General features: G+C 46.8%; 1 protein-coding gene across 1 annotated transcript in view; it reads left to right on the top strand.

Moving 5' to 3' along the window:
* Positions 1–21406, top strand: part of LOC141085942 (multidrug and toxin extrusion protein 1-like) — a 159634-nt gene that overhangs the window by 114922 nt on the left and 23306 nt on the right. The window contains exon 14 of the mRNA XM_073571613.1: positions 4623–4755. Coding sequence (XP_073427714.1) covers positions 4623–4755 — 133 coding nt within the window. The remainder of the gene's footprint in view (positions 1–4622; positions 4756–21406) is intronic.

Raw genomic sequence — 21406 nt, 5'->3', positions numbered from 1 at the left:
CCGGCCTCCGGCTCCTGCCTCCTGACCACGATTACGGGTTTTAGTTTTAACCCCTTGGCGGCCGTCCTGCTCTGGTCCACTGCTCCTCCAGACAGCTACCCCCTGGGCCTTGCTACAGTTCCAGATCCCTGTATAGGGGTTAAGGGTCTCGGGGTTACTCGGGGTGCTATTCCTACTGCAGCCCAGATTTGCAGACGGCCGTCACACTTATATTTAACTGAAACGAGGAAATAGTGGCCCACCTGCTTATAGTCAATGTCGCAGATACATTACAAAGCACATCTTTTCCACAAACTTAGATTGAATCCAGGTTTTATTGTGTATGTAGTGTGGTGTTAAAACCTCCCGTGGCTCCAGATGTAAGGCTAAATATAGCATAGTATTTGCATAAATTGGGCTATGTCCAGATCCAAAAGTCCTTTGGCATTTCTCCTTCCATGTCCTTTATAAGAAAAAAAAGAAACTGTGGCACCATTCAACCAATGAACATGGTAATTTCTTTCCCTTCTATGAGCATTTGCCGTAACTGCTAGGAATTTTTCGGGAGTTCCCTTAACTGTGTACAATGCAGACACTTAAAGAAAAAAGAAAAAGCAAAGCACCACTCACCTTTCCTTAAAGGTAGAAAGTCCTTTATTACAATTTACTGGGACATACATGCGGTAAGCGGGGGGCATGCAGGAAGAGCTGTGGATGATAGCTGTATTGAGCAGGTCTGGTGCTTTTTCAGGTCCAGGTGAACATTGATGTGAGAATACTTCCCCTTTATGGGCGGTCCAGCAACTCACCACAACACCATTCATTAAACAAATACAATTAGTAACAACTAAAAACATACTGTATATACAGAGTTTTCTTATAAAAACATAGATAAATCCAACCTATCATTTAAACCTAATGGGCCTTGTGCCAATGTTCTAATGATCCATCTAGCTTCTCTTTTTAGAATCATTTTGTCATGATCTCTTCCCTTTGGTGGGTAATTCACTTTTTCTAGACCAGCAAAACGTAATGTTTTAGGATCTGTACTGTGACACTCCTGGATGTGTTTAATTAGTTTAAGTGTTAGGAATTGTGGTTCTGTGCTCCCACCTTGGAATGGTTCTGGTCCAGTACTACGCTACTTCGGTTGCAAGCAACACCATTGTCCTGAACCTGGAGGCGGAGCTACCACACACGCAGGGAAACTGTTCCAATCCTATAAAACGTGGCGTTCTGGACTAGTAGGATGTATGGGGATGCTGTATCTCCCACGGATTTTAAGCAGGATTCTGCTGTGTCTGGTACTAGGCAGTGGTGAGATTGTGTCCATTCTGCTGTGCAGGATAGCACGGATTGGTTGTCTGGGGGTGATTGGGAGGTATTCAACACCTGATCATTTCCATGTGTTGTGGTGGTAACTGTTGCTTGCAGTCTTCATTGCTCACTTTCAGGGTTGGTATTAGGGTTTGTTTCCCTTTGTCTTTGTGCTGTCATGATCTCAGTGCGGGTTTGACTCGCACACGTGGGGTTAATGTCTGGAACCAGTGCTGATGACTGGCATTTCTGGGGTTAAAGGTTGTGATCCCGATGCAGGCTTACCTGCACACCTGGGGCTATGATTGTGGCCTCTCCCTGGTTCTGGGGGAGGCTTCTTATAGCCTCAGGACGCTCCCATCCCTGTCAGTTATACTTTCGCCCTTGGCATTGTGTGGTGACCCCTGAGTGTGTTTGTGCTGTGTTCTGGTTACTTGATTCTCTGTGTATGACTCGGTCTGTTCTCTGGATATCGCTTTGGATTCTGCCTGGTACCTTATATGTCTGTTTAGTTTTGATCTCTGCTTGGCCCTGATTACCCGCTCTGTCTCATCCCTGGTACTGTACTGTGATCCTGTGTATGACCTTTGGCTTTGTCTGACCTCCCGTCTGTTTATCCCTCCTGTGCCTCGTTTGCCCGTACTGTTGTGACCTCCGTTTTGCCTGACTCTGAGTTGTTGTATAGTGTCCTGTCATATCTGAAAGCAGGACGCTAAGCCACACCCCCTTGCAGCCACATGACCATAGGTCCTGTGCAAGCTTGTTCATTTTCAGTGTCCGCAGGTCCCGTGCCTCTTTACTTTCCAGCGCTGACTGGACCCTGACACTATTAGTTGAAGCACGCCTGGTCACCTCTGCTGCCCTGCTCCCCAGGTAACTCTTAGCACTGCTTCTGTACTCAGGACACGCGCACTGGCTCTATGAGCAAGTGTAGTGCGGTGTCTCTGACATGTGCTACAGTCAAGGAGCTTCTCGCAGAGGTATCTACCTTATCTTAACCTTGCACCAAACACCAGCTGCTCGTTGCCAGTGGGCCTGGGTGAAGAGTTTCCCGGCCCTTTAAGGCTCGCTTAGCTGGGGCAGCTTGCCCCAAGAGTGTTTCTGTGACTGCACCTTTGCTGGTTTGGTGCCAGTCTTGCCGGGTCTCTCTGCGACTGCACATAACATTATCAAACTTAACAAAAGAATAACAGAAACTTGTTCAGTTAGTGTAGCTTTATTATATGAAACTAGGGATGAGCGGACTCGTGGAAGCTGAACTTTAGTCAAAAGTAAGCAAAACGGAGGTATGAACAGGACAATTTCCCTACAAACAAATGTGGATTTCAAAATTACTTAAAATAACATAGAGTTTAAAAAAATAAAAATAATAGTCTTGAACCAGGAGGCAAAGGTCCAAGTGGAGTAGTAGAGCGGTGCCTTGCGTGTGTAGCTTACTGTACGTGTTAATAAATAAATGGGAAAAAAAACATGGAGTCCGCCATATTTTAAATAACCAGCCAAGGGAAAGCAGACAGCTATGAGCTGGTCTTATTATGGTGGGAAAGGGTCAATGTCCATGAACCTTCCCAGCCTATTAATTTCAGCCCCCAGCTGTCTGCTTTCCGTTTGCTGGTTATTAAAAATGGGGACGCACAAAAAAATGATGTGGGGTCCCTCCTATTTGTAATAACTAGCTAAGGCAAAGCAGACAGTTTGGAGCTGATATTAATAGGCTGGGAAGGCCCATAGATATTGGTCCCTTGCCAGCCTAATAAGACCAGCCCTCAGCCATCCCAGAAATTGTGCATCAATTAGATGCGCCAATTCTGGCTCTTAGTCTTGGCTCTTACTGATTGTCTTGGTGTGGTGGCAATCAGGGTAATAGTTTACATGGTTGATGTCAGCTGTGTAATGTCAGCTGACATCAAGCTCAGGGGTTAGTAATAGAGAGGTGGCTATGAAACATCCCTAGTACTAACCCTGAATTTAAAAATAAAAAGACACACACACAGGAAAAAAGTTAATTTGAATAAAGACTCCCCCACACATTTCCCAGTTTTAGCCATTGCCTTTTAAAAAATAATCCCAGCAGTTACAACATAATCCATTGTGGGTTCCCATGACGTCCAGTGATTCTCTGAAGCAACCTAAGGAGTGTTGTTTTGAGAATGACGCTCCACAGGTTACTTGCAGTAATGTCTCAGGAGCGATGACGTCAGTAATGTCATCACTCGTGAGACATGACTGTGAGTAACGTGGAGTGTCGTTCTCAGAACAACGCTCCATAGGTTGCTTGAGAGAATTGCTGGATGTTGTGAGAACCCACAATGGCTTACATAGCAACTGATGGGATTATTTTTTAATAATAAATGGTCAAACCAGGGAATGTGAGGGGGAGTCTTTATTCAAGTAAACTTTTTTCCTGTGTGTTGTCTTTAAATTTTTAAATGAGGGGTTAGTAATGGGGTTATCTGATAGACACCTCTCTAAAACAAAACCTGTAGGCTTGATGCCAGGTGGCATTACAAAGCTGACATCAACCCCATAAGCCATTACCCTAATTGTTACCGCACCAGAGCAATTAGGAAGAGCTGAGGCTAAGCGCCAGAATTGGTGCAAGCGTATCTAATGGATGTGCTATTTCTGAGGTAACTGAGGGCTGGTCTTATTACCCTGGCAAAGAGCCAATATCCATGGACCTTCCACGCCTTTTAATATTAGTCCCCAGCTGTCTGTATTGCCTTAGCTGGTTATTAAAAATATGGGGGACCCCACGTCATTTTATTTAATTAATTGTTTATTTCTTTTACACTATCCCTCACTCGTGCTGTCTCTGCGTTAGTACTAGGCCCGGTCACAGGTGGCACTGGCCAATCACAGCCATGCCAACAATTGGCATAGCTGTGATGCCTGCGGAAGTGCCCACAGCCTAAAAGCTTGTTGTTTGGCTGCGCTGCAGCATTTCAACAAACTTTATTAAGCATCCTAAATCCGAACAATAGCACAGACTTCTCACAGACTTCCTGCAGAAGTCAGTGTTCGGAGTTCAGCAACTGACACTAGGCGTCCAGTACAAACACCAAACTTTACAGTTCGGGTGCGCTAATTCCTTTACATGCTGTATAGTAAGTACTGTGTGGTCTTAATAGTATGGTATGCATAAAGTATAGCCCTATAGTAAACTAATTTTTAAAATTATTACTGGCTGCATTCTTTCCTGGAAAGTGAGCATTCATCAGCAATGCTCAATTAGTCAGTCTCATTTCGAAAAAATTTGTTAAGGATGATATAATGTTGATAGTTTGTTAAATTGGTCAATATATTAAGAAAGCCTGTCTTTGCAGTGTGTTTCTAGTGGAGTATTGAGAGGGATAGGAAGACAGAAGATTGGTGCCATTATCTTTGCCATTGGTTATTACATGCTTGGATTACCAGTTGCTGCAGCTGTTATGTTTGCAGCCAAACAAGGAATTAAAGGTATCTATTTTATGTGAAAGGAACGTAAATGTTAACCGTCGTTTACCTTTTTCCTCCATAAATCCATTTAGTATAAATGAGAATAAGAAACTTTGTAATATGTCTTATTACAGAAATATGCTTTTTTTGCCTTCTGAACTGATATTTAATTCTAAATTTCTCAATTCATTGGAAAAGGCTGTCTTCACTGAATCTAGAGTGTCTCATTACGGAGATAGAAGATGACAGTTGATGTTCATAAACGTCTACGGAGAAATCTAACTGTGATTTCAGGAGAACTTACTGCAGCATGTCTGTGTCTATCTCCAGCTCTTCCTCCTTCATAGAATTTTAAAAGCACCAACTCTCATCTCCTATCTCTGTAAAGTGAAATCTGTCTTCTCTGAATACAGATTTTACCCATGAATTAGGAGTTAAAAATACAGCGGGTGAAATATGTATTGAGCACATCACCAATTTTATAAGTAAATATATTTTTAAATGTGCTATTGACATGATGTTATTAACAACCCATCCAATCGACAAAGGCAAAGAAATGACAAAGGGAAAAACCATTGAACGCATGAAGAAAGAGAGATTGAAAAAGCCGTGGAAAGTTATGACACCCGCTGAAATCTATCAGTAATTAGAAACCAATCCAGCCACTTAGTAAAAAATAATATCAGCAAGTTCAACTGATGGCCTGTAAAAAAAAGGTGTCTCATTACCATTGTCACGCGGCTGCAGCCGCGCACTCCGCCTATCCCTTCTCCCCGACCGCAGCTTACCCGCTCACCGGCGGCCTCCTCACCGCGGTTTCGGCTGCCTCGGGCTTCTCCGCGATCCCTCCTGGCTCCTCTCCTGCGCCCGGCGCCCACGTCCATCCAGTCTTCTGGATCTCGCCGGGTGCGCGCCCCTGTCCCTCCTCCTCGGCGAGCGCGCGCACACACTGTACTCGGGTGCACGTGCGCCTCCTGTTCCTCCTGAGGTCGCGCGCCTTCCTCTCTTGCACTGGAGAGGTCACGACCCGGAAGCCTCTGATACTACTCCTATATCAGGCCGCCTCTCCCTGCTAGCGGCGCCTGATTATCACTTTTGCTTTGATAGTGATTCTGGCCCGTTCATCTATGTACGCTCCTGCGTCCTGTCTGTCTGTAGCTCACCTGCCTTTTCCACTGTCCTCTCTCCTAGGATCGGGAGGACCGTGGTCGTGTCCCGTCCTGTCCTGTTCCCGCACCTGAGACCGCTCTGATCGTGCCTGCTGTCCCCGTCTCGCATGTGTACCTGACCTGACCACCTTCCGTCTTCCTGCTCCGGAGGAGGTTCCCGCCAGCATCCCCGGCCTGTGGCCGGCCCCTCTATACACTCCCTGGGTACCAGCTGCCATGGTAATAGTTACCCGCGGGCCTGCCCCAAACACTCCCTGTATAGGGGGTGGTCCACCTGGTCAGCTCGCCCCCGGGAGGTTCGTCTAGCGGGTCCACCCCAGGAGTACCTAACAACCATATTGTCACACACGAAACATCTAATGATGGGTAAAACCAGTTTGCTGTCTGAAGAACTTTGCACCCTTATTGTTGCAAAATATACTGATGACATTGGTCACAGAAGAATTTCTACATTACAGAAGGTTCCAGTGAGCACTGTTGGCGCCATAAAACAGAAGTGGAAAGAACATAATTTCACCATAAACCAGCCAGGACCAGGTGCTCCCTGCAAGACTTTAGACAGAGGAGTGAAAAGAATTATCAGAAGAATTATCCCAGAGCCAAGGACACTTGTGGAGAGCTACATAAAGACCTGGAATCAGCAGGTACAATTGTTTCAAAGAAGGCAATAAGTAATTGTTATGCTTGTGTTACAACTCACATGGGAAAACAGTTAAAACACTGAAAACTGCAACTGACCCAGTCTGTTCCTGAACAAACTAGACATTTAGACCCTCCAGTCCCTAGTGGTTCCTACTTGGGCTGGAATAGCCCTAACAACAGACTAAACTATGGCAGCTTGAACCTATGCTGCCTCAAAGACCATGAAGTGCTTCACGTACCGTCTAAGGAACTGGAGGGCACAGCAGAGTGCAATTTACCTAAAGAAGGTAAGGAGTGCTGAGATAGAAAGATCCTCAAGTGAGTTAAAACAAACCATGAAATACCAAATGAAAAGATAAGGCATGTACTGCTTGAAGGTATGCAGCCTACTTTCTAAACAAGGAACAGGAGATAAGTGCTGGGTGAAAAGCATAATCAGCAGAGAGATTAACCCTAGCTGAACTTTCACTGACTGGCATAAACAATATCAGTATGGTTGGACATTCAAATGAGAATATCAACAGCAGGAAATTCCAGCAGGGGGAAAGTATATATAGCTGCACCCGACAGGTGATAGGCCAGACAAATAAAAACACCTGTTAACCTAAAAAGACGAAGGCAAGAACAGAGATTAACCACCCAGAGAAAAGGTTTAAGTGCTGTTGCTCAGTGGATAGAGAAGCTGATCACAAAACACAGGATCAAGGGTTCAAACCCAGATGCATGACAGTAATGCACTAAACCTCCATGACCTATAGGCACACAAGACTCCATTGCTGAACAAAAAGCATGGTCAAGCACATTTAAAGTTTGCTCAACAACATTTAGAAAAGCTAGAGAAATATTGGGAGAATATAGTCATCTGGTCATATGAGGCGAAAATTGAACACTTTGCATGCCATAATACACACAAAAGGCCCTGCATATCACCCCAAAAACACCATAGTATCAGTGAAGTTTGGACAAGAGAATATCATGGTATGAAACTGTATTTCAGCATATAGCACTGGCAAACTTCATGTAATTGAAGAAAGAATGAATGGACAAATGTACAGAGACATTCTTGCCAAAAACCTGCTGCCATTTACCAGGATGATGAAGATGGACATTTCAGCAAGACAATGATTCCAAGCACACAGCCAAAGAAACTCTCAATTGGTTTCAGAGAAAGAAACTAAAGCTGCTAGAATGGCCGAGCCAATCACCTAACCTAAATTGAAAAGAAAACTTATGGAAGGAATTAAAGCTCACAGTTCATAGAAGGAGCCCACGGAACTTTTGGGATTTGAAAAGTGTGTGGAAGAATGGGCCAAGGTCACACCTAAGTGTAATGTATAATAATTAGATCTGTCTCTTTAAGCAAGCCAGACTTATGGGACTTGGGGGGTGGAGACAAGAGGGATGAGAAGGGAAGTTTCAGTTTCACTTCTGGGTAGCATGGTAATGCAACTGTTATGCTGTGTGCTGGAGGACAAAGAATAAAAGATATCTAAAGTTTAATACCTTGAATTCTTCATAACGTGTGGACATTACAACTGGCGACGAGGATGGGATATAATCACCTACTGCTGTGAGTACGGACTATATTTTACCGCTTCACACGCCAGCACCAATGAGAGACTCTATCATGGCTGACTACTTGCACACATTCCCACAATTCGATATGACTGATGTCATTAATGTCTCCCATAACTGGAGAAAATGGCTAAACAGATTTGAGAATTTCCTAGAAGCCATGGACATAAAGGAAGAAAAAAGAAAGAGAGCTTTGCTCCTGCATTGTGCAGGCACAGGAGTCTATGACATATACAGTACGTTACCTGCAGCAGAAACAGACACATACAGCAACTGCACTAAAGCTCTCACTGGCTACTTCAACCCCAAACAGAACATCAGATATGAAAGATATAAATTCAGGATTGCCAAGCAGCTTCCAGAAGAGTCCATAGACACTTATGTCACACGGCTGAAAGAGTTAGCACATGGATGTGCCTTTACAGATGTAGATGATGAAATCCTAACTCAAATAATTGTCACCTGCTCGTCTAATAACCTAAGGCGTAAGGCTCTGCAGCAGGATATCTCTCTACATGATTTGCTCAAAATGGCCCGTGCTATAGAAATAGCAGATCATCAGGCTACCGTAATGGAGAATGGGGATAAATTACATGTGCATAATCTCAAACAGAAAAATTTACCAGACAAACAAGCCCAGAAACAGAAGAAATGTTATAGATGTGGACAGGATTTCCCTCACCACCAGAACAAATGTCCAGCTATGGGACAAACCTGCAGTAAATGTGGAAAAGGGAATCATTTTGCAGCTGTTTGCAAATCAGCGCACTACAAGCCTCCGCTGCCTATGACAAAATCTGCAGATGTAAAAGTGATAAATCAGGACACAGAAGAAATGTCTGCGACTGAGAACTATGTGTTCACTACCTCTGTCACTGGTTCAGTACAGTCTCCCTGTGTTACACTCTCAATCTGCAACACTGACATTACCTTTACAATAGATACAGGAGCTTCAGTGGATATCATAGATGGCACTACATATGAACAATTGAAAACAAGGCCAGTCTTACAACAAGTGCAGACTAAAATCTTTCCTTATGGATCTAAAACACCTCTAGCTATAATGGGACAATTTGATGCTGAAATTAGATATAAAGAAAACAGGCAGAAAACCACTTTCCACACATTACAAGGATCGGGAGGCTGTCTTCTCAGTTATCACACTGCCTTGGAGCTAGGGCTCATCCAGATTATTCATGCCATAACTGACCCTGCGGATATGGATGTACAAACTATGGTGAACAGCTTTCCCTCCCTATTTAGTGGTTTGGGAAAACTAAAGGACTCTCAAGTACACCTTCATGTGGATGACAATGTTCGTCCAGTAGCCCAGCCTCACAGGCGTATTCCATTTCACCTGAGACAGAAGGTAGAAAAGGAACTCCAATTGCTCATGGATGAGGACGTTATTGAAACTGTTACTGGTCCCACTCCGTGGGTCTCTCCACTTGTGGTAGTTCCAAAACCAAAGACTCCTGATCAAGTGAGACTGTGTGTTGACATGCGTCTGCCCAACACCGCTATCCAGAGGGAAAGACATATCTCACCTACGATTGATGACATTATTCATTTACTAAATGGAGCCACCGTCTTCTCAAAGCTCGACCTCAATAAGGGATATCATCAATTAGAACTGAGTCCAGAGTCCCGATACTTGACCACATTTTCCACCCATGTGGGCCTCAGAAGATACAAAAGATTGACTTTTGGAGTCTGCTCAGCAGCAGAAATTTTTCAGGATGCATTAAGGAGTGTCATTCAACACATCCCAAATGCCTTTAATTACAGTGATGACATATTAGTTTTTGGTAAAACACAAGCTGAGCATAATCGTGCTCTATATGCTATCTTCGAATGTCTGCTTTCTGCTGGACTCACTTTAAACAAAAAGAAGTGCGAGTTGGACAAGGGTTCATTAGAATTCTATGGTCACATCTTCTCGGCAAAAGGAGTACAACCAGACCCCAAGAAAGTGGAAGCTATCAGAACAGCCTCAATTCCACAGGATGCCAGTGAAGTGCGTTCTTTCCTTGGAATGGCAAGTTACTGTTCTAGATATATTCCGAATTTTTCAACAATCAGCAATCCACTACGGGAACTTACAAAACAAAGTTGTATTTTTCAATGGTCTCAAGACTGTCAGGCCTCTTTTGAAACAATTAAAAATGAACTCTGCTTGACGACTACCATGGCTTATTTTGATCCAGCTCTTCGAACTGAACTGATTGTGGACGCCAGTCCCGTGGGACTGGGTGCTATTCTAGCGCAATACAAGGATAACAATCAAAATCCTCACATCATTTCTTATGCAAGTAAGAGCTTAACAAACACTGAAAGAAAATATTCTCAACCTGAAAAAGAAAGCTTGGCAGTTGTCTGGGGATGTGAACACTTTCACTTATTTCTTTATGGAGCTCCCTTCACCATTGTCACAGATCATCAAGCACTTCTTACAATTTTTGGAAATCCCAGAGCAAAAATGCCTGCACGAATTGAACGATGGGGCCTACGTCTACAGGACTACAACTATAAAATTGTTCACAAACCTGGAAAATACAGTAATCCGGCTGATTATCTTTCAAGACATCCTACTAATGATGATATACCTGTGCACTCCTCTATTGAAGAATACCTACATTTTGTTACAGATCATGCCGTGCCAAAAGCACTTTCTCTTGATCAATTTATAAATGAAACAACAAAAGACAAGACACTATGTGCCCTAATACAAATCATCCAAAATCGAAGGTGGCATGAAATTCAAAAGGAAAAATTTCCTGATTCTGAGATTGATCTGAAAGAGTTAAAACTATTCTCAAACGTACGTGAGGAATTATCAGTCACCGAAGAACACCTCATTCTTCGAGGTACCAAACTAGTTGTACCTAAGACTTTGCGTAACTTAGTCATACAGATAGCACATGAAGGTCATTTAGGAATTGTTGGCACAAAGAAGTTACTCAGAGAAAAAGTGTGGTTCCCAAATATGGATCACTTGGTGGAAGAAAAGATTAGACGCTGTTCTACTTGTCAATTAATCACTCCATCATCAAACTTAGAGCCATTACAAATGTCTCCGTTACCCACTGCTGTCTGGGAGGAAGTGGCAGTCGATATATATGGACCATTGCCAAATGGCCAATACATTCTCGTAACAATTCATGAATATTCTCGATACCCTGTCATTTCATTTATCTCTTCAACATCTGCTAATAATGTCATACCGGAGCTGGACGACATTTTCTCGGCATATGGTATTCCAAGAGTGGTCAAAACAGACAATGGACCTCCCTTCAATGGACATGTGTTTACACAATTTTCTGAATACTTGGGATTCAATCATAGGAAAATCACACCTTGCTGGCCGCAAGCTAATGGAATTGTGGAACGTTTTATGCGCACTCTGGGGAAACGTATCAAGGCAGCGAGCCTGGAGCACATCCCACTGAAACAGTCATTATACAAATTCATGCGTAATTACCGCAATACGCCACACTCCACTACTAATGCTGCTCCAGCTCATTTAATGTTCAGCAGAACCCTGCGTATACGTCTCCCAGATGTGACCAGCCATCCCCGACCGAGTGACTCCTCAGTGAGATCCACAGATTTCTCCAACAAACAAGCCATGAAACGTTATGCAGACAGAAGGCGAAGGACACAGTCAAGTGCCATCGAAAGAGGGGATGTCGTGGTGGTACGTCAAAGACCAACCAACAAGACCTCACCTGTATATGGTCCTGCAAAATATTATGTTACTAAAAGGAAAGGCAGCATGATCACGGCTGAACGAGATGGACACTCCATAACGCGAAATTCTTCATATTTTAAAATCATACCGCAGAATGATGACAATGAACTCTCTTTGGTGGAAGATTTGGTATCCGATGGTGGAGAGGACCAACAAGAGGTAGCTGGTCCATCAATAATGAACCCTCTCAATGAGCCCAGACGTTATCCTACACGAGAGAGAAGAGCTCCATCGAGGCTTATTGAAGAAGTATAATTACAGTTTTGTTTTGTTTTGTTTTTTTGTTTGTTTCTCTGGTCTTGGAATTGAACAAATAAGACTAAACGGACACATGATTTCTTTGGACGTTTTCATGTTGTTGCCTTTATCAGTAATATGGGTTACTTATAAAAAAAAAAAAAGGGGGATGATGTAATGTATAATAATTAGATCTGTCTCTTTAAGCAAGCCAGACTTATGGGACTTGGGGGGTGGAGACAAGAGGGATGAGAAGGGAAGTTTCAGTTTCACTTCTGGGTAGCATGGTAATGCAACTGTTATGCTGTGTGCTGGAGGACGAAGAATAAAAGATATCTAAAGTTTAATACCTTGAATTCTTCATAACGTGTGGACATTACACTAAGTACTGCATGAAACTAGCTGATACATATAGGAGTCGTCTTCCAGCTGTCATCACCAACAAAGGTTTTTGTACATCATTAATTCAATTTTAGTAAGCATGTTCAATACTTTTTCCCTGTGTCATTTCTCATTATTAGACATAACGTAATTTATGGACATCTATGGTTTGATTTCTTTGCCTGTGAGCATTGTATGTGTTGAATCCGAAATCTGGTTAGAATTTCATGTCAATAGCACCTTTGGAAATATGTTTACTTAGAAAATTGGTGACATGTTCAATACTAATTTCACACTCAATAAATCCAAGAGGTAAAATAAGAATTATTTTATACAAGTCTTTATTACCTTTTTACCAGCAGAGGAGTCATTGTTACAGCAGTTCTGACTCTAACTTAAAATTTCTACGATTGATTCAGCGCTGATGTGAACAAAGGAAATGCATAGGCATGTGATTTACAACAGTCTACAAAGGAGAAATGAAGGAGAAATAAAGATCTTGTTTATTTTTAGGCTTCATGGATATACGTGTCCTGTGTATAAATGTATGCATTTCTAACATGATAGCAAATGGCAGAATGCATAGCTGCATAATAAATGAAGACACTCTCTGCATCCGCCCAGCTTAGTCACACCTTTCAGTATGTATTTTTTCAGTGAGTTCCTGAGAATTACCACCCCAATGAAATTTGTCAGGCCCAAAGACATTAACCCCTTCATTACTCTAACGGCCATAAAATATATTGTATGCAGGACTAGGTTTACCTATAGGCAGAGTAAGCCTGTATATATAGCTAGCCATAAGGTACGAAAATATTCTCATAAAAATATACTGAATCATGTGTATTCAGATGTAAAACATGTTTATTTCTATGTTAAATACAGCTTCACGGGGGTATGGAAAAAAAGAGCAAAAAATAAGGGTTGAGAGAACAGTTGCAGAAGATACTTGATGTTGTGGGAAGCGCATTAAAATGTTCTACTTTATTTTGCTACAGAAAACATTTTTAAAACCCTACATGACCCCTTCCCGACCTGTGACACAGCGTATGCGTCATGAAAGTCGGTGCCAATCCGACCCATGACGCATATGCTGTGTCATGACTTCAAAGCCCCCCTGCGGGTCGGGTGACCGGGGTCAATGAAAGGTCACCCGACCCGCAGATACAGGGGGCTTTGTACTTCACCACAGGGGCCGTGGCTTCGCCCCCACGTGGCTACAATCGCTCTGATTGGCTGTTAAAAGTGTAACAGCCAATCAGAGCGATAGTAATATTTCATCAATGAAATTTGATGAAATATTACAAACCAGCCATGGCCAATGTTGCAGTAGCATCGGACATGGCTGGAGATACCGATCCGACCCCCCCCACTGGCGATCGGCCCCCCCGCCACTGAATGACAGCGGCGATCTGCCGCCGCTGTCATCATCTGCTCCCCCTCTCCTTCCCGCCAGCTTCCGATCTCCCCTCACCCCCCTGGTACCTTCGGAGTGCCGCTGTCACTCCCGGTGTCCCACGGTCCCGGATAATGGGCGCCTCCTTCTTGGAAAATGAAATAGAAAGTAAATAAACCCCCCATTTATCACCCCCATAGGTAGGCACAACTAATAAAATAAAGAAAATATTTTTATTTTTATTTTTCCATTAGGGTTAGGGTTAGAATTAGGGTTGGAATTAGGGTTAGGGATAGGGTTGGAATTAGGGTTAGGGTTGGAATTAGCGTTAGGGTAAGGGTGGAATTAGGGTTAGGGTGGCAATTAGGGTTAGGGTGGAATTAGGGTTAGGGTTGTGCTAGCGTGGCTGGTCTGGAGCCGGAATCTCCAGGAGTGGACCCTCTGGGCCGTGGCACCAAGGGGCCCCCGGCGAGCTGCCAGGTGGAACTGACCCCTATACAGGGACCATTAGGAGCAGGCCCAAGGGTTCGAGGACCACGGTAGCCGGTACCGAGAAGGGCGGCTCAGGATGGACTGCAGTAGGACTGTGGGACTGAAGTGTAGATGACAGAACAGAGCTGGCACACAGAAGACAGGAGTGGAGTAAGACTGTAGACTGGAACGTGGAGGGTCTGAAGTGTAGATGACAGGACAGAGCTGGAAGACATTAATGGCGTAAGACAGTAGACTGGAACATGGAGGGATGGCTGGAGCAGGAACACAGGAGACAGGATTAAAGGAGGACGGAAGGACTGGAGCAGGATGGAACTGAAACACCGGAGGCAGGTCTGGAGTAGGACGGAAGGACTGGAGCAGGATGGAACAGGAACACCGGAGGCAGGACTGGAGTAGGACAGCAGGACTGGAGCAGGATGGAACAGGAACACCGGAGGCAGGACTGGAGTAGGATGGCAGGACTGGAGCAGGATGGAACAGGGACACCGGAGGCAGGACTGGAGTACAGCAGGGGACACGGATAGCCGGACTGAGAGGCTGCTGCAGGGAGCACACGAGAACGGGACTGTGAGACTGCAGAGAGCACACGAAGAAGCGAGGCCCAGTGTGCTAGGAAACACAATGATCAGGCGCCTCCCTCAGGGAGAAGCGGCCTGATATGCCCCTGTCTTGTCTGCCATTGGTCAGGGGGTGCTTCCAGGTCAGGGCACAGCCGGAGCACAAGAAGCAGAAGGGAGGCGCGGCAGCGGCCTATGGCGCATGCGCGTTGCATGCAAAGACGCCGTCAGCCGCGTGCCTGTCAGAGGTGACCGCTGTGGCTGTTGGGCGGCGAGGGGCTGTGGCGTGGGAGCAATGGCTGGGTGAGTATGCATAGACGGCATGACAGTACCCCCTCCCCTAAGCCGCCCTCCCCACAGATTAGCAAGGAATCTCTTGAGGATACGAGGAGCATTGATATTCTCCTGAGGTTCCCAGGATCTCTCCTCAGGACCAAAGCCCTTCCAGTCAACAAGAAAAAATGTCCTACCTCTAACCTTCTTCATGGCGATAATGTCCTCCACTTCAAAGACATCATCGGCACCCACTGGCTGAGGACCGGAATCAGGCAAGGAATGGAAGCGATTCAGCACCACAGGTTTCAGGAGAGAGACATGGAAGGTGTTCGGGACCCAGAGCGAAGCAGGCAACCTCAATTTGTAGGCGACTTCGTTGATACGTCCAAGAATTTCAAACGGACCGATGTAGCATGGCCCCAACTTGTAGGAAGGCAGTTTCAACTGGATGAATTTGTACGAGAGCCAGACCTTGTCCCTGACACGATAGGGTGGAGGATCCAATCTCTTCTTGTCGGCATAATTCTTCATCCGATCAGCGGACTTTTTGAGAGACGTGTTGGTCTTGGCCCAAATCTTGGAAAATTCGGAGGACAAAGAGTTGGCCATGGGTACCTCGGAGGCAGGGGTTATCGGAAGGGGAACACCAGGATGTCTGCCGAGCACAATGAAAAACGGAGACTTGGCTGAGGACTCGCCAGCATGGTTGTTGTAAGCGAACTCTGCACAGGGAAGTAAGTCAACCCAATTGTTCTGGTGGGCGTTGGAGAAATGATGTAGGTACCCAGTCAACGTCTGGTTGGTACGCTCCACCTGCCCATTGGACTGTGGATGGTAGGCCGAGGAGAAGTCAAGGGAAACGTTCATGAGCTTACAAAGTGATCGCCAGAACTTGGAGGTGAACTGAACCCCTCGGCCTGACACAATGCGTTGAGGTAGTCCATGGAGTCTGAAGATTTGGTGGATGAAGACTTTGGCCAGCTCTGGAGCCGAGGGGAGACCGGGCAGAGGGACGAAGTGGGCCATCTTGGAAAAACGATCCACCACCACCAAGATGACTGTGCAGCCAGAAGAACAGGGTAGGTCGGTGATGAAATCCATGGCGATGTTTTCCCAAGGAACCGCAGGGACGGGCAACGGCAGCAGCAAGCCGGACGGAGGTCTTCGTGGCACTTTGTTTTTTGCACAGGATGGACAAGAAGCCACAAAATCGAGTACATGTTGGCAAAGCTTGGGCCACCAGTAGTGACGCGCGATAAGATCCAGGGTCTTCTTAGTCCCAGCATGGCCGGCCAGTTTGGAGGAGTGTCCCCATAGGAGGACTTTTCGCTTGAGGTTCTCAGGCACAAGCATTTTGCCAGGAGGAGGAGCAAGCCAGTTCACCGGAGCCACTGTGATGATCCTAGTGGGGTCAATGATATACGAGGGTTCCTCCGTGGTTTCGTGTGGCTTGAAGACCCTGGACAGAGAGTCGGCTTTGGTATTTTTGTTGCCGGGACAGAAACGGAGCTCGAAGTCAAATCGGGTGAAAAACAAGGACCATCTGGCCTGACAAGGGTTGAGTCTCTGGGCAGACAGGAGATAGGCCAGATTCTTGTGATCCGAGAAGGTGACAAAGGGATGGACAGATCCTTCCTGGAGGTGACACCACTCCTCCAAGGCCAACTTGATGGCCAGAAGTTCCCGGTCGCTGATCGAGTAGTTACACTCGGATGGAGAAAAGGCCTTTGAGAAGAAGCCACAAGGGTGCAGATGACCGTAGGCGGATCTCTGGGACAATACTGCCCCGGCACCTGTCGAGGAAGCGTCCACCTCGAGTACAAAAGGTCGGTTGTTCTCCGGGCAATGCAGGAACGGAGCCGTGGAGAAAGCTCATTTTAGGGTCAGAAAGTCCTCTTCAGTCTCCGGAGGCCAATCCTTGGGAGGAATCCCTTTATGGGTGAGAGCAGAAATAGGTCTTGTGATTGCGGAAAAGTGAGAGATGAATTGCCGGTAATAATTGGCGAATCCGAGAAATCGTTGCATCGCCCTTACTCCAACGGGGCGAGGCCATTTGAGAATGGCAGACAACTTCTCGGGGTCCATCCTCAGTCCAGCATCGGAGATAACGTATCCCAGAAACGGCAGAGAGGTCTGTTTGAAGAGACATTTCTCTATCTTCGCATACAGGTGGTTCTCCCGAAGACGCTGTAACACCAAGCGGACACTCTTTCTATGGGACGAGAGATCTGGCGAGAAGACGAGGAAGTCATCCAAGTACACGACCACATAGGAGTACAAGAGGTCCCGGAAGATCTCGTTGATGAACTCTTGAAACACCGCAGGAGCATTGCAGAGACCAAAGGGCATGACCAGGTACTCGTAATGGCCATCTCGAGTGTTGAAAGCCGTCTTCCACTCGTATCCAGCGCGGATACGGACCAGATTATAGGCTTCTCTGAGGTCCAGCTTAGAGAAGAACCGAGCCCCTCTGAGACGGTCAAACAACTCCGGAATGAGTGGAAGAGGGTACCTGTTCTTGATGGTAATCTCATTCAAGCCCCTATAGTCAATGCACGGCCGTAGAGTTCCGTCCTTCTCTTTGACGAAGAAAAACCCGGCTCCCGCGGGCGACGAGGATCTCCGTATAAAGCCTTTAGCGAGGTTCTCCCAGACATACTCGGATATGGCTGTGATCTCAGCGGGAGACAGGGGGTAGATTCTGCCCCTTGGGGGGGTTGAACCGGGGACAAGTTCAATTGGGCAGTCAAAAGGTTGGTGTGGAGGAAGGACCTCCGCTTCCTTCTTATCAAAGACATTGGCGTAGGAACTGTAGGCTGGAGGGAGACCCTGAAGGTCTGGGGGTGGCCAAGGAGCGGCCGCCAGGCGGACAGGAGCCAAATAGCGAGCTTGGCACGGGTGCCCCCAGCGGAGTATCTCCCCAGAAGACCAGTCGAGAACAGGCTGATGAGTCCTTAACCATGGGAGACCGAGTAGAATGGCGTGGGAGAGCTTAGGCAAAACGTAAAAGGCTATCTTCTCTCGATGTAAGGCACCGACTTGCAACTCCACTTCTTCAGTGACCAAGGTGACGGTCACCTGTAGCGGTTTACCATCCACCGCAACAATCTGAAGAGAGATAGATAGAGCAACCACCGGAATTTGGTATTTGTCCACTTCTTCAGGCTGAATGAAGTTACCTGCCAAGCCCAAATCCACGTAGGCCACCTCGGACCCACGTCTCTCCCCTGAAAGCAAAAGAACAGATATAGTAAGAGGTTGAGAGGGATTATCATCACCTAGGGAGGCCTCTCTTACCTAGGCAGAGGAGTTTCCCTGTCTCTTAGGACAGATGCAGATATAGTGTGATGAACCTCCGCAATAAAGGAACAGACCTTGTGCCCACCTCTCTTGCTGATGCAACTCGGCCAACCTGAGGCGGTCTATCTGCATGGACTCGACCGAGGAGGAAGAAGGGGATCCAGCCGAACGAGGACTGGCAGAACGGGTGAGAAGGGGAGCTGGCCTGGTGGACCTCCTAACTCTCGCTGACTCCCGAGCGCGCTCCTGGAAGCGTAGGTCAATGCGGGTAGCCAGCGAGATAAGGTCCTCTAAGGTGGGCGGGGTATCTCGACCTGCGAGTTCATCTTTTATTCTACTTGAAAGACAGCACCAGAGCGCCCCTACCAAAGCCGTGTTATTCCAGCCGAGCTCAGAGTGCGAAAGCGGATAGCATACTGTCCGACCGTGAGAGAACCCTGATGTAGGTTAAAGAGTGACTCGGTGAGAGAGGCTAACCGACCCGGCTCATCGAAGACCCTGCGAAAAGTATCCAAGAAAACCGGAAGACTTGAGACAACAGGATCGTCACGTTCCCAGAGACGATTGAACCAGGACAGGGCCTCTCCCTCCAGATGGGACATAATAAAGGCTACTTTGGCCCGGTCAGAGGGATATTGCTGCGGCAACCATTCAAAGTGGAGGCTACACTGATTTAAGAACCCCCTGCAGAGCTTGGGATCCTGAGTGAAGCGAGGCGGTTTGGTGAGGTGGGGCGTCGGGAGAGCTGTAGGAGCAGAGGGAGGAGTCGGAGTTGCGGCGGCAGACTGGAGGACCGACAAGTGGCTATCAAAGGAGGCCATGTAAGACAAAATATGGGCTTGAGTATCTTGTTGCTGGCCCAACTCCTGTTGAAGACTGGCCAGTAGATTGGCAGTTCCAGGATCGGCCACCTGCAGGGCCGACAAACTGGTGTCCATAGACTTCATGACAGACATAATGCATCCCTGATTCTCCCGCAGGAAAAGTAACTCTTTCTGGGTAGCAGCAGTAGTACTGGCAGAGTCCATGGCCTGATCATACTGTTAGTGCAGCTGGTCTGGAGCCGGAATCTCCAGGAGTGGACCCTCTGGGCCGTGGCACCGAGGGGCCCCAGGCGAGCTGCCAGGTGGAACCGACCCCTATACAGGGACTGTTAGGAGCAGGCCCAGGGGTTCGAGTACCACAGTAGCCGGTACCGAGAGGGGCGGCTCAGGATGGACTGGAGTAGGACTGTGGGACTGAAGTGTAGATGACAGAACAGAGCTGGAACACAGGAGACAGGAGTGGAGTAAGACTGTAGACTGGAACATGGAGGGACTGAAGTGTAGATGACAGGACAGAGCTGTAACACAGGAGACAGGAATGGAGTAAGACAGTAGACTGGAACGTGGAGGGATGGCTGGAGCAGGAACACAGGAGACAGGATTAGAGGAGGATGGAAGGACTGGAGCAGTATGGAACAGGAACACTGGAGGCAGGACTGGAGTAGGACGGAAAGACTGGAGCAGGATGGATCAGGAACACCGGAGGCAGGACTGGAGTAGGAAGGCAGGACTGGAGCATGATGGAACAGGAACACCAGAGGCAGGACTGGAGTAGGATGGTAGGACTGGAGCAGGATGAAACAGGAACACCGGAGGCAGGACTGGAGTAGGACAGCAGGATGGAACAGGAACACCGGAGGCAGGACTGGAGTAGGACGGCAGGACTGGAGCAGGATGGAACAGGAACACCAGAGGCAGGACTGGAGTGCAGCAGGGGACACGGATAGCCAGACTGAGAGGCTGCTGCAGGGAGCACACGAGAACGGGACTGTGAGACTGCAGAGAGCACACGAAGAAGCGAGGCCCAGTGTGCTAGGAAACACAACGATCAGGCGCCTTCCTCAGAGGGAAGCGGTCTGATATGCCCCTGTCTGGTCTGCCATTGGTCAGGGGGTGCTTCCGGGTCAGGGCATAGCGGGAGCACAAGAAGCAGAAGGGAGGCGCGGTCGCGGCCTATGGCACAGGTGACCGCTGTGGCTGTCGGGCAGTGAGGGGCTGCGGCGTGGAAGCGATGGGCGGGTGAGTATGCAGAGATGGCGTGACAGGTTAAAATTAGGGTTAGGGTGGAATTAGGGTTAGGGTTAGAATTAGGGTTAGGGTTGGAATTAGGGTTAGGGTTGGAATTATGGTTAGGGTTGGGATTAGGGTTAAGATTAGGGTTAGGGGTGTGTTGGGGTTAGGGTTGGGATTAGGGTTAGTCTTGTGGTTAGGGTTGGGTTTAGGGTTAGGGGTGTGTTGGCGTTAGGGTTATGGTTAAATTTGGGATTTGGGTTAGGGATGTGTTGGGGTTAGGGTTGTGGTTAGGGATGGGTTAGGGTTGGAGATAGAATTGAGGGGTTTCCACTGTTTAGGCACATCAGGGGGTCTCCAAACGCGACACGGTGCCACCATTGATTCCAGCTAATTTTGCGTTCAAAAAGTCAAACTGTGCTCCCTCCCTTCCAAGCCCCGACATGTGCCCAAACAGTGGTTTACCCCAACATATGGGGTATCAGCGTACTCAGGAAAAATTGCACAACAACTTTTGGGGACTAAATTCTCCTGTTACCCTTGGGAAAATAAAAAAATTGGGGCTTAAAAATTATTTTTGTGCAAAAAAAATGATTTTTTCATTTTCACGTCTCTGCGTAATAAACTTCTGTGAAGCACTTGGAGCTTCAAAGTGCTCACCAGACATCTAGATAAGTTCCTTGGAAGGTCTAGTTTCCAAAATGGGGTCACTTGTCGGGGGTTTCCACTGTTTAGGCACATCAGGGGCTCTGCAAACGTAACGACGACCGCAGACCATTCCATCAAAGTCTGCATTCCAAAACGTCACTACTTCCATTCCAAGCCCTGATGTGTGCCCA

The sequence above is a fragment of the Dendrobates tinctorius genome, unplaced genomic scaffold, assembly GCF_039654945.1.
Source record: "Dendrobates tinctorius isolate UK_male_01 unplaced genomic scaffold, ASM3965494v1 ptg000007l, whole genome shotgun sequence".
NCBI lineage: Eukaryota > Metazoa > Chordata > Amphibia > Anura > Dendrobatidae > Dendrobates > Dendrobates tinctorius.
The sequence above is the reverse complement of the archived record's forward strand: the minus strand, read 5'-3'. Positions and strand labels throughout refer to the sequence as shown.